General features: G+C 40.8%; 1 protein-coding gene across 1 annotated transcript in view; it reads right to left on the bottom strand.

Moving 5' to 3' along the window:
* SLCO3A1 (solute carrier organic anion transporter family member 3A1) overlaps positions 1-11,738 on the bottom strand; it is a 235,173-nt gene extending 223,435 nt beyond the window's left edge. The window contains exon 1 of the mRNA XM_072148553.1: positions 11,281-11,738. Within this exon, the coding sequence (XP_072004654.1) occupies positions 11,281-11,451 (171 nt within the window). The 5' untranslated portion in view covers positions 11,452-11,738. The remainder of the gene's footprint in view (positions 1-11,280) is intronic.
* Between the last annotated feature and the right edge of the window lie 1,666 nt (positions 11,739-13,404).

Raw genomic sequence — 13,404 nt, 5'->3', positions numbered from 1 at the left:
TTAACAGTCGGATATTGGGGCAATCAAAACTGTGTAAACCAGGGCTGATAGAGATAGGTTGGACTTATATCTGTGAAATGCTGTATTTTTTATTAATGACATTGAATAACGGAATGTGGTATTTTGTTGTCCTGAGTATATTTAAGAATCTTGTCTTTGTGGGAACCCCCCTTTAAATGAAGATGTATGTCCTTCAAATCCAAACCATCTGTAAAGTCTAGGCTGAGGTGAATGAGGGACAAAGTTTTATAAAATTACAGAAATGTTGTTCTTCTGTACTTTATAGCTTGGGATTATTTTAAAAATAGAAACACTGCTAATAATACAACAGCATCTTCTATATAAGTAACAGCCCCAAACAGAACCGGGGAACAGAATGCAGGACTATCATCTAATTTGTGCGGTCGCACATCGATGTTGGGTGCTGTTGGGGATTAGGGTTCCCACCCCAATAATATCAAAGTATAAGTAAATCCAAGCACTCCGTATGGGTTTTTGATGCCAGAAAGTGATATTTTATTTACACAGAAGTGATCAAAAGGTGTGACGTTTCGACCTACACTCAGGTCTTTGTCAAACACGATCAGGGTGGAGATCAGGGCTTGGCTGGCTGTGCTGGCGAGCATCAGGTATTGACACTATGTGTCTGTAGGCGGTATGCTGGAGGACTACTCAGAGGGTTATTCTATATGTTTAAGGTAACAACCTACCCCACTACCAGATCTTATGGCAGAATATCACATGAATAAAATGAATAAAGTCCATATAAACTACATGATTTATGGAAGGTTTTACAGATGTACCATAAAAATCCATCTTGATAAACCAGGGGCACTTTCTCATAGATCCTGGCACCGTGACTGTGGTAATCTTCCCTTATTTGTTATCCTTTGCCTCCTTCCATGTAAAATCAACCTTTTAAATGATGCCAATGACCCAGAAGAAGGTACTGAGGGAGCAAGTGGGATGTGGGAAGTGATCCTTGCACATAGTAACAGCCTGACTGCCCCCTCTGTTAACCCCGTCTAACTCCCCCCCCCCCCTGTTCCCTCAGCACTTTTGCAGTGAGCACATCCTACTGTAATCTCAGTGCTAAGGGAGGAGGGGGAATATTGAGACAATGTAACAGATTGTAAAACCAGATCACAGAGAGAACAGGTAGCTCCTCTGACTCATTCGCATAATTATAACAGTTGATTTTAGAGGAGGGAGGCCATGGTTAACACACCTTAGAAGATTACTACTTTTCCGATGCTTGCATCTATGAGTAAGTGTCACTGGTTTATCGATGCTCGATTTTGATTTCCTTTAAAGGTATCAAATAGGCCCCTATACAAATCGAAGAGTGAAGAATAATGCCATATGCATGTGTCATCCTTGTTGAATCATCCACAGCTTGTAGTCTAGTCTATTTGTTGAACAATTTCCAATGACATGAATAAGGGAACAAGTCACACTTACGCCATCTGTGTTATGAAATGGTGACAAAACTACGGTTCCAGAAGATTTAATTAATAAAATAGCCAAACACGAGACTCGCTGTACATTCTTGCTGTGGTACCAAATTAACCAAAGAAACTTCTAGGAATGAATTCACATGCAGCAGATTTGTTCCACATGAGTTCTGTGCACGGGAATGGGGGTGTTCTTGATGGCAAGAACAATGATTTCTGCAAATGTTATTTTGAAAATTGGGTCATCAGGTTGGGGCCACACAAGGCATTTTTACCACTGGTTACTGAGGTAAAACTAGTGCATTTGGATTTACATAGTTTCTACAGATTGTTTGCAGTGGAGATTTCATGGCAGAAATGTTCTATTATGGAAGCAGAAACTCAAGGTTATAGGCAGACCTAATTGCTTGAATAGCTCAATAAATGGTAAAGTATGTCTCCCTCTTTCTCTCCACTTGTTATAGCAGTCTGTATTCTGCTCATGCACAGTTTATTTAGTATTAAGGCTCCCTGCACATGACTGTTCTTTGCAGTCTGTGACTCATAAGCATGTGAGCTCGACTCATGCGCCAATGACAATAGTAAAACACTGCATGAGTTGCAAACAGGAATAATACCGGCTCCAAAATTTGCATCTCAGAAAATTGGCTTATACACCGGACTGTGAAAAACCATGGCCATGTGTGATAGCCATTCCTGTTCATTAGGGCCATGACTGGGGTTCAACAGAAAGACATATATACATAGGTATATCTGCTAGAGCAGTGATGGCAAACCTTCTAGACGCTGAGTGCCCAAACTACAACCAACACCCACATATTTTTTGCAAAGTGCCGATTCAACAATTGCAGCAGTAACTTACTACTCCCTGCTCTGTTACATGTTTAAATTGTATAGGCACCTGAGGACAACAATACAGTAGAAAGAAGGAGAAGAAGTTTGGATTAGGATTGTAGCTTTCTTCTAGGGTCCTGGGCTGCCTGGGACCGCAAGAGGCCTTAAGTCCTGTCTGGTGAACTTTGTGCTGGGGTGATGGCGCAGGTGCCCAAAGAGAGGTTTCTGAGTGCCCCCTTGGGCACCCGTGCCATAGGTTCGCCACCACTGTGCTAGAGGGTATAGCAGCTTAATAAGTATGTCTAGTCCTTGTATAACCCCAGCCCAACAGATTCTATGTTACACACTATTCATATGTATGACATAGTAGGAAAAAGTTTTTACAGCTGCCAAAATGTTTGCAATGAATCTACTACAAGTGAGTATGCCCTAAGGCCCTTGGGCCACAAAGCCTCAGTTGGCCCCTTAGCAGTGAGCTCATCTGGCGGCAAAAAAAATTCAGTAACTAAAACAGTCACCTGTTCCATAAAAATATTCCCTAGTTTATCAACCCCATTTTTATTTATATAAAGCCCCTTTATAGTCTAATTATATACAGCACCTTCATGGGTTATATCATATACAGCTCCCTTGTAGGTTATATTATATACAATCCCCCTCAACACCCATACATTCATTATTTACAGCCTCCCTCACCCCCATAGACTCATTATATACAGTCCCCTTCACCCCTATAAATTAATTATATACAGCCCCCCTTAAACCCCAAGGATTTGTTGTATACAGACACCAATGTATTCATGATATACAGCCCCTTCTCCCCCCTTAAATTTATGATATACAGCCCCCCTTACCTCCTATACATTCATTATATACATCCTCCCTCATCCCCAATGGACAAAGTGTGATCAGTAAAAAAGAAAAAAGAAAATACTACTCAGTCCTTGTTGTGGGTCCGGCTCATGGCCCGGCCTAATGCATCCTATGACAATATATTGATAACATTATTAGTAATGATACTTTTACTTGTGGTCACCAGTTATACAGAGGTTCTTTTATGAGATTTGCTACAGAATTTTCTGCGGATGAAAATGACTTCCATCTATCTGAATGGAATTGTTTCTGTACATGGATTGATGCAAACCCTATTCAGATGACGGGGACAGTAGCAGAAATGTCTACAATAAATCTGCCATGTGGGAATATAACCTTCCCTATGCTAGAGCTATCTTTTGTGTGCTACAGTTTGGATGTATTTCATGCTGTCAGTAGTTTAGCAGATGAGGAAGGTATCTTATATAGGACATGCTGGACATTATAGAGATCTATGACAGACTTGACTGGTTACTTGAGGTACTTGGATGACATAAGTGAGAGAGTTCCTATCTTACGGGCATCAGGAAAGCCCATAAGGCTTATAGCTGTGAGCACACGGCACGGGGTCTGCTCCTGCTCAGCATGCTAATGTCAGGGATCTGTTCTGCATACTCCTTTAAAGGAAATGTATGAAAGAATCCAAGATCTGTGATCATTACAGCAGCAGAAAGCCATCAGCAGATTCAGCTCACTGCAATAATTTATCACTCCACTCCGAGATGATTGCTTATAGATTATTTGTGAGAACAAGCAAAACAAATCTGGTGATATTTGCCAAATATAAACATAAAATGAAATTACTTTCCATCCAAACCCTGGCATGTAATGCTTTGTTTCTAGAAGCGGTGGCTGTAATTAAATTAAAGTCCTTTTTTTGAGTTAACATGCGTCTGGCACAATGTAGAGCCATGTGCTTCCAATATTCATAGGACCATATCAGGAGGGGGGGGGGGACAGATAAGTTACTACCATATGGAAAGTCCTATTTGATTTACTGATGTTTGGCGATGTCTTTTTATAGCCCTTTTCTATATAGAATCACAAAGGGACTCTTAAAGGGAATCTGTCATTAAAGGAAACCTACCACTACAACCACCAATCTATTAAGGTAGATCAGGGTAATATGGAAATTTTCTAAAGAGGCTACTGGGGCATGGAGTAGCTGGACCTGAGGCTACGCCGTGCAGCTACTCTACGCCCCAGTAGCCTCTTTGATCCTCCTACCCAGACATCTTCAGTGCACAGCTCCTTGTAACAAAGTCCGAGTTCTGCGCATGCGCAAAACACAGGCTGCGCGATCTTGGCTCCGAAGCTGGAGCTGCTGTGCACGTGCAGAACTCGGGCTTCATGGACGAATGAGTGAAGCTCCTTGTAGCTGCGTGCTGAAGATGTATGTGTAGGAGGATCAAAGAGGCTACTGGGGCGTGGAGTAGCTGCACTGTGTAGCTTCAGCTCCAGCTACTCCGCGCCCCAGTAGCCTCTTTAAAAAATTTGCATATCACTCAGATTAAGGATTAGCAAAATTAGAAGAGAGTAAAGGATTAACCCTAAAAAGGGCTATTCTTACATACGTTAGATACACCTACCGCCGGATCTACCTTAATAGGTAGATCCGTAGTGGTAGGTTTCCTTTAAGAACAGGCACAATAAAACTTACTCATCCCCAACCCCCATTGACCCCTTGTTGAAAAGTGCGGTGCAGGCCTCCCAGCTTAAATCTGCTCCTTCCGACCAGTAAAATTGTTCCCTAAACTTTTGCTGCCAGTCTTATGTTGGCTCCACCCACTGGTGTATGGCTCCACTCACCGCTTAGACCCGCCTACAACAGAGTGCATGAAATGGTGACAAGATCTTCAGAAATTGACTCATGTCTACTCATTTGCATTTTAGAAAAATGCAGAAAAATGACTGCAATTAATGAATTAAGGTACAGTGCCTCAGTGGCATATAATTTTAGGTGATATGGGAAGGACCTGTACCAGCAGGTATTACTGGTGTGAAGGGTAAAATTCCAGTGACAAGTCTCTTTAAAGATTGGAAGCTGAAGACTTAGTTAACCATTGCAATGGTTAAATTCACACAATGCAGGAAGACAAACTATAGGTCACTTTACACTGCAGATTTTAGTTTCAGCCTTGTTGAGGTTTTGTAAAATGTCATCCACTAAGCTGCTACTGTAAAGCGCAGCACATGTGACCCCAGCCTAAGGCTTTATTTGGATGTCAGTATTCTGGTCAGTATTTTACATCAGTATTTGTAAGCTAAAACTAGAGATGAGAAAATCACCCAAGATTCAATGCGTAGAAGCTTTGTAGAATCCAAAACCGGGTAAGAAGTGTTATTAGCACATGTGACTTATTTACATATTTTTTAAAGTTGCATGAAAAAAAGATTATGAAGACAGATAAAAATACTCACTGTTCAGATGGACAAGTGAGTGATGTGGATTAATAGTGTAACATTTTCATGATTGATTTTGTTTAATCACATAGTTGTCATAAAAAGCTCCTTTCTGGTTTTATAATTTTTTTTACATTTTTTTTATTGCACCTTGGCACTCCCCCTTTCCTAATCTCTGGGATGAACTACAATAGTAAATAGCTGCCATTTAAAATGATTTCTCCAAAGAAAATTATGACATTTCTCAACCTTATTATGTTACACAGTTTACGGCCAGATCCCAGCAGTGAGTCAGAGGGGGCGTGTCCTGCTCAGTCCCTCCCCTCATTTCTACTCCTCTCCATGCCCAATGCCTCTTTCTGATCTTGTTATGTGACCAGGATGATGTCATCTAAGGTCCTTTACTTATTAACATTTGCAAAATCTACCCCATGTATGTATCTGGATCACATGAAATCACAACATGTCTCCATAGACTTCTTCTCTTTCCCAAGCCTTCATGGAGGCATGCTGTGATTTCATGGGATCAGATATATTCTGTACATGGGGTGGATTTTGCAAATGTTATTGGGTTAAGGACCTTAGATGAAATCACCCTGGTCACATGACATGAAGTTCTGAATGGTGAGTAGGAGGCATAGAGCATGGGGAGGAGTAGAAGTAAGTGAGGATAGGAGAGGCTGCTGGACTCAGCTGAGGAGGACACACACCCTTTGATGCATTCCGGGAAACTAGCTGTATGGCAGGTAAGTTAGCAAAGTTGATTTTATGGGGATGTGAGGGAAACGATTTTTAGGTAAAAGAAGGGTGACATTTAGTTAATGGCTCTATGGGAACCGGTCATTTGCTGTATTTGTGCAAAATCTAAAATACTGCAATATGGAATGCAACAAAAAAAATGAAACTTCGCTGCTATAACTTGCCGCTATTATCTTTTATAACACTCCTACGTCACCTGTTACATGGCTTCATTTTGGTCTAGGCAAAAGTTTTAGGATGTGTTCATTCTACATATAAACCTACTGTTTATGAGACCTGGAGATAACTAAGGAGAAACTTCCGGGAGAATTTGAGAATTCTATTAGTGGCGTCTTTGTCCTTCACATAAGGGAAATTGCACTTTTCCCATCTGGCCTTGTCTCCTGGTGGAGAAGTCATGTGATATGTTAGAAATGAGTGGTGTGACAAACTTGGAGAAATGTGATAGCCTACAGATATATACACACACAGCGTACATACAAATATATATATAAAAGAGCTTGCACATTAAATATTTACATGTGTCCATGAATCATTGATATATTTAGCGCTGTATGTAACTAGCACATGATTGCTTTTACAGCACTTTGGATAGTTACTTATGCAATTTAGAGAACAGCGAAAGCTTTCTTAAAATAGAGTATAGAATCTACCTACCTGTACCATACAAATTACCGGAGGCATTCAGAAACAAATGTTACATTTGTTAATGTTTATATCATAAAAACCTGATATACATCTTACATGCTGCTCATTTCATCTCTGCAACAGCTATATGTCCATCGCACCATGAATTTCTATGGCAAATAAAATTGTATTTTCTTTGCACCTAATTCTTCACCTATGACACTTTGCAGAGGTGCTGAGTGTCTGCCATAGCATTCAATCCCGACTAGTTCAGTAGAAGGTTTTGTGCAGACATATGCTTCCAACCTATAATTTAACACCAATGAAGCCATACAGTCACATAGATCATCTTGCCCATAAGGTCCCATCATAATAAAATATACTGCTTAATAGTTTCTGACAAAGCAAACTAGTCCAATATACATATCTAAGGGTTGAGCAGTTGGCCAATTCTCTCATAAGTAAAAACAGCATTGTGTTTAGCACTTTATTAACTTTTCAGAAAATTTAGATGTCGCCCAGTTCACATTATTATTAAAATCCACCATAAAAAATAGTTATAGAAACAATGAAGATGGGTGCTCTGACAGGCAAGGGCAATAGCCTTGTTGCATTAAGAAAAACTGAATTTTCTATAAAATGACAGATCGCTGTGAAATAGCCAAGGAGGGGATTTATCAGGGATTGTTCTGGCTCAAGGCATGTAATTTCCCACTTTACACCAGCTACATGCCAAGTAGGCCTGCAGCAGCGTGGATTTGGCAGTGCCGGGCCTTGGAGTGGGCCAGTGTGTGGTGTGACGCCCCATGGTGGCGGATTAGCTATAGTTCCTGACACAGGCATGGAATTGATCTGGCTGCACTCAGTTTATCTGGAGCCTCTTAGTATATCCAGAAGGATGTGTGGGGCCAGGAGCAGGAGATGATGCACACTACAGGGTGATTTGGTAGCTGGTGGATGCCCTTTAAATATATGACTAAAAGTGCGCCAAGTCCAATATAAAAACAAGATGGACTAAGAATTCCAGTATTTATATATAACAGTATAATGGAATTTTATGTTCTATGATCTGGGAAGAGAAACTGCTACAAAATTAACTTCTGTATGAACTAAGAGTTTGCTAACAAATTTCTTGATACTAACTTAACTTTTTCTTTTGTGTCATTGTCTTTCCTATACAAGCAGGGTCAGCTCCAGGTTTCAGTAGGCCCCTGGGCGACAGAGCCTATGTGAGCCCCTTTACAGTGAACTCAAGCGCCAACATTCAAAATTCAAAAACTAAAACAGTCTCCTGTTTCCTAAAATATTCCCTAGTTTATCATACCAAATAGCCCCCTCATGGTTATTTTATATATAGCCCCCTCACACCCCTAGGGATTCATTAGATACAGCCCCTCTCACCCCCATGGATTCCTTATGTACAGCCTTATGTCCCCAGTACTGGTGCCGGGGTCTACACATCACTGTGTGTCACTGTTTTGCCTGTTGAGCAGCAGCAATATATTTATGTATGTCCACAAAAGAAAATTTATGTCACCTGAAAAGACACGGAAAAGGCACACTAAAATACTATGCTAAACTCTTTTACATAGTCTGTTTTTTAAGGTTCAAAAAAAAAATTATGTGGAACATAAGTGGATTTGTCAGAATACTGACAGTGTGGTCTGAACTGCACTGTACTCTTTGTTATTAAAACAGTTCTGAATGCGGAGCCAGAATGTTACACAGCAGCCAAGTGTTCCATCTCCATGCTGTAGCTTCACGGGCTGTTACACTGTGCAGGAGAACATCGGCTGCCCAACTCCCTCAGCACTTCCCCCTCTGCCTCCTGTATCCTACACAGTGGGAGGGGGGAAATGTTCATGTGTAGTGTAACAGCTGAAATTACAACACAGAGGGCTATGGCCTCTTTTAATTTTAAAAGTTGATTTTAGACAAAGGAGGGCATGGATACCAAATCTAAGAATATTACCACAGTCACAGTGCCTGGATCTATGAGTAAGTGCCCCTGGTTCATCATGCTTTATTTTGCAGGTAGATTTCCTATAACCATAGTGTCTTCAACTGGTCAAATAAAACTCAAAATCCAATGGAAGTACTTTTAAAAAGCGGCCCCTATTTCTAGGTTAGCTTCCTTTAAATTACAAATTTAACAACATTTTGTATAGCAGTATCCCAAATACTTGAATCTTTTCTGTTCCTCAAATTCAGGTATACTAGCAACATTATCGGGTTCATTTATAGTGTATGCACCCTAACTGCAGGTGACTGGATACCTATTACATGTATATACTATAGATAGTTTACCTTGCCTCATTCCAACAAAAAGTCTGACTCCTCTAACAAACTTCACAATGAGGCTGCAGATTTATTGTGCAATTACTAAACCGGCCATTTAGCTACAGTAAGCGATTCTTCTCACTTGGCAAAATTTTGCAGATCATAAATGGAGCCCTTAAATGCATTCCCTTTAACACTTTCCTTTAAATTGAGAAGCATTAAAAGGTGAAAAGGCTCATTAAGTATACATGGCCAACAAAGAGTTACTAGTAAGGATTTTATCTGTGGATTGTATAGCCTGGACGGATATCATGGATAAATTAAAATAATCAGTGTCTTTGTATCTATGTATGGTCACGGTATATATTAACCATTATATATGGATAGTAATATTGCTATGTGATGACATATATATTGGACATGAAGGGTCAGACAGAGTTTATAACTACATAATACGAATGAAGACATAAGAGCTCTTTGCATAGTCTACCTTCACTACTAAACATAATGCAGAGGACCAAGTGCTCGGACATGGGCACCATTCATCAAATAATAGGTTTTATAGGATTGATATGACTGAAGCAGTCCAACCCAGAGTATTTGAGGTTTCTCCCAGGATAGGGTCATATGCAGACCTTGCCAGATGTAGAAGAATTGGCTCTTTATGCCCAGCAAAATGCAATATGGTCAAAGAGGTTAGCTTTAGAATGAGGTTAGGTTAGAATGACCTAGCATTGTTTCAGGTCATTTTGGCATGGCTACGTGATATAGATGCAGCAAGCGGCAGCCCTATAAGTCATAGATGTTTCTGCCATGTAGATCTCTTGATAGGCTTTAACTTGACAGATAGCTGATATCCGCAGGCGACTTGTCATTGGAGATTGTTTGATACTTTTGCCTGATGGACACGAAGCCTTAGCATGATAAAATCCGACTCATGCTTATTCCAATAAACTAAAAGTTTATCTACCTTTAACTACATGTATATCAAAATCTTGAGAAACAGACATTAAGATATCGGCCATAATTCATTTCCAATATTCCAGTGTCTACAGTGACCCATTTGGTCAAAAATCAATGACCGCAATAATAATAACTAGATACTGTACAAACTAATCCGATCTGATCTAATAAAGTTTTCCATCACACAGTAAGCAACGACATGAAGAATAAGACCGTGGCCATAGCATGTTGTTAGATCAGTAGGACTGTCTTCCTATCCAAGGCACCTTAAGACAGGTACATGCAGTTATACTGGGATATGTGGTTTTTATTAGAAGGGGTTCATGCCAGCCAAAAATATCTACAGGCATCAGTGCCAGCATCCTTCATTCCTTGACAGCAGCATTCCTGTTAAGCCCCCTTGCCATATAAGTTATTGCATAATTGAGACCACTATGCAGAAAGGGGCCATGTCCCATGACTGCAAATATTTCATTGCCATCAGTGTGCACTTTACAGGAGAAATGACAATCTCCGAAAGCTCAGCTGCTGCTGGCGCAGTTTTTCACCTGTTCATGAGAAGTGCAACTTGTATGCAGCAAAGAACTTCATGTCCTGTTTAAAGGGCTGAAGACTAGTGGAGAAAAGTGGATACAGATATACACATTGGTGAACTCCTCATACAAGCAGTGACATACATACAGTTCATCTATATATACACCTATGTACATGTCTATTCATACACATAGTCCAATGTATTGCATGACGCCAATATCCTATCCATACTACATCACACTATACCCTGTAGTGCTGGCTCTTCTCCACCTAGCAGGTCTGACAGCCAATAAGAGATATGAGGATCTTCCAGGGTTCCTTACACTGCATAGCCATCTGCAGATACTTCCATATAAATTGCAAGTAACTCCCCTTGCCTATTGCAGTGGATGCTGGCAGCCAACCCATCCTTATGCGTCTCTTTTCTAACCAGAGTAATAGTTGCTTGCCCCAAGTCCCCCTGTCCCTATGCAGCACTAAGAAACCTGAAGCCAGAGTATTAAGTGTACACAGCGACCTGACCTGGCGTGTATGCATCAGGTACTCTACTCACCAGGTAAGCTCCTACAGTGCCCTGTGCCAGCATCAGGGCACACTCAGACACTAGGAAGATCTTGATGTTTAAGAAGCAAGATGCCTTCTTTTTCTTCTTTTTCCTCTGAGCTTCATCTCCTTGCACATCAGCAGTCCTGGCACTGGAGCCCCTGCTCTTTTTAGCCTGCATTGTCCCTGCTGTGATGATGACCTCTTGTCTTTTGCTTGAATGTTTAGGATAAGCAGCAGCCTGGCACAAGCCTCTGGTGTCTCCTTGGTTTTTAATGATCTGAAGCTGCTGCTGCTGTTGCTGCTGCTCCTCCACACTCCTCCTCCTCCTCCTTCTTTGCAATCACAAGAGCCAACCCCAGTGCCTGCTTCTTCTGCAGCTCTCCTGTGCTAGGAAGGCAGCAGGCTGGGATAGGGGGAGAGCTAGTCCTCCACATAACATACACACTGTAGTCCCAGGCAAATGGCTGCAGGCCACACTTGCCTGCTCCTATTATTAACTGGCAGGCTCACTGCTGACCTCTAGTGGACGCCAGGTGAACAAGTAGCACCTTGCCCTAGAGATGCTACAATTCCCAGAGAATATGCTACAGACTATTCTCACTGCTCAGTAAACACATTGTTTTTGTTATTGTTATTATAGATACTAAGTTACTAAGAAGAACCAAATCCCTTGAACAGTTAGAGACATTATCTAGATATATTTAATTGTGTGATTGTTTGAAGTAAACTCTAATAATTTGTTTAAAGGACATCTCCCATTAGTGTTACTGGCCAGCATTAGATGCTTGTTTCATTATGAACTAATCAGAACTGTGTTTAGTGTGTATATGCTACGAAAATTACTTTTTAAAAATATGTAAATGAGCCGCAGGTGCTCAGGCTTATGTAGCCTGAGCACCTCTCGGCATCGCCAGATTTTAATTTATGCATGCCCACCTACTGTAATCCTACCTCCTGCTGCTCCTGGCCAAGGAGCTAGGAGCCGGCCGGTGAGGTCAAAGGTCAGGGGCATGGAGAGAGCAGGGCATGTAGGAGAAAGGATTACAGTGGGGCACATAGATACATGTCATCCTGAGCACCTCCGGCTCATTTACACATTTTTTAAAAGTTCTTTTCATACCAAATATGCCCTTTCTTTATGCACTTAAAGCAGTTTCAATTAGTGCATAAAGAAACGAGCCTGTAATGCTTTACACCTACCATTAGTCAGACTGATGACACATGTCCTTTAATATTTTATTTTTCTGTTGGTTATAGAAATAGTTAAATAATTATGATTTCCTCTTATCCGTTTTTTCTTTGTCTGATTTTACAGTAGACGTTGTGACACTTAAGAGATTATCCTATAGACAACCCGTTTTTCATGGACAGCACTCTTATGACATCGGAGTGTTGCTGTGCTGACCCAGGGGCAAGTCTGTGAATATGGTCGTGACTGGTCCGTGTTTCATGTGCACCGAGTTGCGCTTTTTAATTATTATTAATATCAACAATAAATAAAGATTTATTTGTACAGTAATGTTTATCTATATATCAATTCTTATTTCCTGATTCACATTTATTGCATTTATTCAAACATTATTATGACCTGTCTTTTCCAGTTTTTTGAAAATGGTCTTGACTGGGTCATTACTGGGCCTATTTTAAAGGAACTGATAGATCTTCGCACATAAAATGAAGCTAAAATATCAATGAGGGGGCGTGCATATTTTATCTTTAGACAGAGCCAGGAGCTTGTCTAGCGGAGGCCTGAGCGCCTGCGTCTCATTTGCATAAAGTTATAAAGACATATAGTCAGTGTAGCAGACAAGCCAGAACGTACCAGGATGGCTTGCACTTAACCATTAAAGTATTAAGCATTCCTTTGGTGACCGTCTACCACCCCTAAATGTGGTGGTAGATGTCCTTTAATAAAATGATAAAATGACTCTTAGCCCCAGTTTGCTTCTCTGTTAGCTGTTCGATAGTGATGAGCGTGTCCCATTGAAAGTCTGGTTCAGCCGAGTCCGGCCACCCTGAATCTTAAAATCCAGTTTGGGTCCAGGTTTGGGTAACGATCATGGGTCTTAACTGTTTAGATGCACATATACTGCAATTTCAACACCCCTGCCAATGCAAAGGCAAAGTGGTT

This window comes from Engystomops pustulosus, chromosome 4, assembly GCF_040894005.1.
Source record: "Engystomops pustulosus chromosome 4, aEngPut4.maternal, whole genome shotgun sequence".
NCBI lineage: Eukaryota > Metazoa > Chordata > Amphibia > Anura > Leptodactylidae > Engystomops > Engystomops pustulosus.
This window is presented reverse-complemented; position numbering and strand designations above follow the sequence as displayed.